The 5187-nt window shown below is 32.2% G+C and overlaps 1 protein-coding gene across 1 annotated transcript; it reads right to left on the reverse strand.

Annotated features, from left to right (window-relative positions):
* Window positions 1-4315: 4315 nt before the first annotated feature.
* Window positions 4316-4801, reverse strand: LOC131620216 (uncharacterized). The gene has a single exon (XM_058891220.1). It carries the CDS (start codon window positions 4799-4801, stop codon window positions 4316-4318), a length of 486 nt encoding a protein of 161 aa, XP_058747203.1.
* Window positions 4802-5187: the final 386 nt, after the last annotated feature.

Below are 5187 nucleotides of genomic sequence, written 5' to 3' on the forward strand. Positions count from 1 at the left end.
TTTTCTGTCTGCATAGTCCTGAAAAATGCGGACCTGGGTTGCTTACACTCCCGATCATCTATATGTTGTTATTTATAGCATGGGTTTTTAATCGTCATTTTTAAAGTTTGTCGTATCTTTCGCTTTCAAATAATGTACTGTTCATTATATTTGTCGTACTGTTCATTATATTATGTAATATTTGTACTATCAATATTAAATGTCGTACTATCGTTTAAATTATCAAAATAATATTATGTGTGTTTTCTGCCAGTTAAATATTTATTTTTCTGTGCATTAAATATTTTTCAAGATTATTATAGGTAATTTCGTTCACGTACGGTATATTTTATTTATTTATTATGTTTTGTGTTTTTCTAACAACTCATGTAAATAAATTTTCACCATTAACACAACAAAAAACAAAAAGAAAAAATTAACTTTAACTGTTGAATTTTCACTTTAACTGTTACGTTAATGCCCGGACAGCCAGTTGACAGTCAGACCCGCTGACAACGCGATTCTTCGTGTTTTGTACCATCAATCAAATCAATCTTTTGCATTTCAAAATTCCAAGATTTTTGTTCTAGAAGTCTTCTGAATATCACATGATCAGCACAGACTCAACACTGCACAAAAATCAGGTACGCTTAACTGTCTCCTACACAAACAGTCCCTAACTAGGGTTTTTGTTTTTTTCAGGAGAACAAGTTTTTTGAGACCTCAAATGGATTTCATGGACCTCCATATGTCTCAAAGCACCACCAGACAAATTTTCAAACTTCAATTCGCTCAGACGCACAGTCAGCAGCTCAAACAGTCAACAGACGACAGAAAAGTCAACAGACAGTCAAAAATGAAATTTTTTGTCAACATCCATATTTTGTCAAAAGATTCATTATTTGATCAATGGTTGATCATAATTCATCAAGAAAAGATCAAAAATCAACAAAACCCTAAGTTTCAAAATTAGGGTTTTCTCCTAAAAAGTCAACTGAATTTTGACCGGCCATAATTTTCTCCTCGTTCACTCAAAAAATTCCAACCAAAGCTTGTTTTGAAGGAAATTAAATTATATTTCAAATGCAATTGATACCATGGTCATTGGATTCACCATTTGAAAAATATGAGCTTAGACATTACAGGTCATTTTCAAAGTCAACAAAAAGTGGTTTTTTGTCAAAGGCCATAACATCAAGATAACTTCTCCAAATGAAAAAAAGTTTCCAAAGTAGCTTAAAGAGGACATCTTGAGGTTTCTAAAAAGTACAAGAACTCCTTCATATGATCAAAATTGAGGGATTTATGTCTTGTTGAAGTTGGCTATTTTTTGGGAAAATGCATGAAACCAACATTGATCAAAAATGTTTTTTTCTTCCAAAAGGGGCCTAATTTTCATGATCCAAACATGATTCTAATGATGCTAAGGGCCTCCCACGACCAACCTAAGGCCCATAACATTTTTATTTCTTTTTTAGTTTAATTTTATTACATTTAAAGTTAAATTAAAGAAGAAATGGTGAAGGATAATGGTACAATGCTTTGATCTTAAGCTAAAGCCATCAAGATTGATTCCACTCTGCAGCATGGAAGTACATGGCAGGCCTAGAGCAAGAGGGTGAAGAAAATTCAAAGCCATGGCCAAAGAATTCAAAGGTTTTTATATTAAAAAATTCAAAATTCAAAAAGCAATCAATGCTTCTTAGCTTAGCTTTGCAGCACCTCCATTGCTTATAAATGAAGTAGAACACTTCAGTAAACACACACACATGAATTCAGAGTCAATCCTATGCTTGTATCATACTTGTAGCAACTTGAAAATTTCAAAGAAAACTAAATTTCGAATTTTGGGTTCAAGCAAGTTTCAATCCAAACTAAACATTCAAACATCATCCCTGAACATCATTGAACATATCTAAATCAATTTCTAGCCTCAAAGCCTCACAAATCGAGCCATACAAGCCACGGTTTGTCAAGAACTAAATCAAGTTCTAACGCATACTTACATGTTTATTTAATTGAATTTAACCTTGTATTTGTGCTTATAATGAAGTATAGATGCTTTCTGGGTGGTTTAATTAAAGTTTAAGTGCAAAACGAAGTATACACCATTTTAGGGTTTTTGAGTTCAAAAAGAGGGGTCTTCGTTTTAAGCAAAATTTCAGGAAACTAATGGTTCTAATGAGTTCGTGAGGTCCATACGAGCTCAACCATGGTCTCATATTAGATTTATCATGCTTGTGTGAGATTTTTGAATTTGCAGGAGCTTTAGTGACGGAAAAAACCGTAGGTAAAACCTTTACCTACAGTTGCAGGTATTTGAAATGAAGAAGACGAAGACGTGGCTTGTTCTGATTGGTTGGTTTGCGCGCGCGTGTATTTTGAAGTTCAGACCAATCATATGCTTTGCGTTCCACTATTATATCATGTGCCTTATGATCTCAGCCATCAGATTTCATTAATTCAAGATCCAACGCGCTTGAATGCTCATCCTTACCATAAACCTTCCTATCAACCACACCAGATCATTAATATATATATTTTCCATTTTATTTTATTTATTTTGCAAAATTAATTTAAAATAGTTTAAAAAATCAAAAAAATATAATAAAAATATTTTTAGGTTCATAAAATAATATATTATTTTTTGATATAAAAATATTTTATTTTTCTTAATAATTAAAATATTTTGTTTAATTAATTAGATAATATTGTTATATTTATCTTTTAATTGTTTCTAACCTATCAAAAATCAGAAAAAAATATTTTCTTTTTATTTAACCAAGTTTATATATTATAAACTAATTTTGTGCATATTTAGAATATTTTTCCCTTTAAGTTTAAATTATTTGTATAATTATCAATTAATTAACTTAATAATATCCAAAATAACTTCAAAAATCCCAAAAAAATTAGTTTTATTTTAAAATTAATTAACAAACAATTTGGACATATTTTAGACTTAATTTTTTAGGTTTAAATTTTATTTCTGATTCTTAGCCTTTTAATTAAATTAACTATGCATTAATTCTAATTAAAATCAACCATCCGAAAAATCCAAAAATACTTCCCTTTATCTTATTGCAATTTAAATTCATAGATAAGTGTATAGGTTGTCAAAATTCATGTAAATAGCGTAGTTTACATTTCTCGCACAATCGATGTAATAGCGTAGATTTATTTCCCGCATTTTACATTCCCGCACTTTTAATTTCTGTACATATAAAACTGCGTGTATGTCAAAGATAAAAATAAAGCGTTAGGTCACTAATCTCAAAAGACAAAAATATCTGAATCAGAACACGATCACACTTGCACCTCTTAGGGTAATCCCATTGTTACTCTTTTCAAAATCAATTCTACTGTTTCAAATGCAAATCCAAACTTTTTTTTTACATTCGGTCAAAGGAGAATTTTCTAAAAGAAATGGGAAAGGACCTTATAAATTTAGGGTAGATCTCCTAATTGCTTGCTCAAATCAAAACAACAAATGTTTCACATATTCACTGTTTTTTCAAAACAAAACTTTCAAAAAAAAAAAGACAATACTTTGTATATATCCAAACAAGGATCATTACGAAGTTAAAGATCTTTTTTTTTTCAAAACATCTTTCGAAAGATAAAACACTTTGTATACATCCGCAAAAGGATCATTACAAAGTTAATTTACAAAGGTATTTTAAAACCACATACAAGCATTTCAAAGCAAGACAAATGATTCAAACAAGTGAGCTAAGCAATTAAGAGCCCATGGATAACCATGGATACAAAGGGGTGCTAATACCTTCCCTTTGTATAACCTACCCCTGAACCCAAAATCTCTTAAAGGTCTTTTTCTGTTTCTTTTATAAACCTTTCCTTAATTGGATAAAATAAAAGTCGGTGGCGACTCTCTGATTTTCACAAACTCAAAAAAAAGTAGAGTCAGTTCGTATCTCACGAGAAAAAACCGAGGACGACAGTGTGCCTCTTTGATTGCTTCAATAAACTCGTGATCGTCTTGGAGAAAACCCATGGCGAAGCATGCATCTCTGAAGGTTTTATGTTGGACACCATCTATATTTTTGATGTCATCATAGCTTATGGGACCTTTCTTGGTGGTTAACATCATTCGTAGATAATACAACTCTCCTGTACACTGCGGAACCCACATTAGTCGACCAATTGTGTATCCCCGCTGTCATGGCTTCCAAGTTCTTGATCTCTTGACATATACAATTTTTTAAACAAATTGTCTATAAGTTAGCAACCTTGCCTCTTCATATTGATTGGTTGCCTCAAACCAAGAAGTAGACATGGATTCTATAACACTTGGCTTAATTAAGACATCCCCAATTTATTCGTAATCTCGGTAGTAAACACCTTCCAAGTGAAAGAACAATCTCTCCATAGTAGGTTTTCTTCCATGTATTGAGTATGAGAAGATTCTCCAGCATGCTTCACTGGGTGAAACATATCTACAATCTAGATATTGTTTAATCTCATCAACATTTTTATCACCAGGCCTGTTGGTTGACTCAGATGGAACAATAACAGCAGAAATTCTATCAGACCCCTTGTTTATATACTTGAATAAGTATTTGATTGAAGTACTTTGGTTGCACCATTCCATGTTGATGTGTGCTTCATACTTCAACAACAGATTCGGGTTATGAGGAACGACATGACCGTTATGCAGTATTATTCCATTTTTGTCAATTGTGTTTCCATTATCTCTCTTTCTGTAAATAGGATATCCATCTTGATCGACTACAGTTGTACTTTGAAACTTTTTTGGATAATATTTAGAACACTTCCCCTCTTTCATGCATGGTGAATTCATATTAGCAAGGCCACAAGGACCATGTGTAACACCCCTTACTAACCCCGCGGCAATTTAAAACAATTATTCAGAGTACATGAAATAAGGGTGCCACAATTCATAATAAATAAACATCATTCAGTCATATCATGCATTCACTGAGGTAATCATCATAATTTAAAACGGTTCATGTTAACACAGCGGAAATTTATCAAAAACGGACTAAGTTTAACATCTTCAAAACTTATCCTCCAAAACATCAAAACATAACTAGAGTCATAATCATAGACTCTAAACAATCGCGTCCCCAGTGTTACAACTATCAGAGCATGACACCCGACGCTGACTCATGAGCTAATCCTCACCGAGTCGAACAGCCGCTATCCTTAATCTGAAAATGACAACAT

This window comes from Vicia villosa, linkage group LG7 (assembly GCF_029867415.1).
Source record: "Vicia villosa cultivar HV-30 ecotype Madison, WI linkage group LG7, Vvil1.0, whole genome shotgun sequence".
Lineage (NCBI taxonomy): Eukaryota > Viridiplantae > Streptophyta > Magnoliopsida > Fabales > Fabaceae > Vicia > Vicia villosa.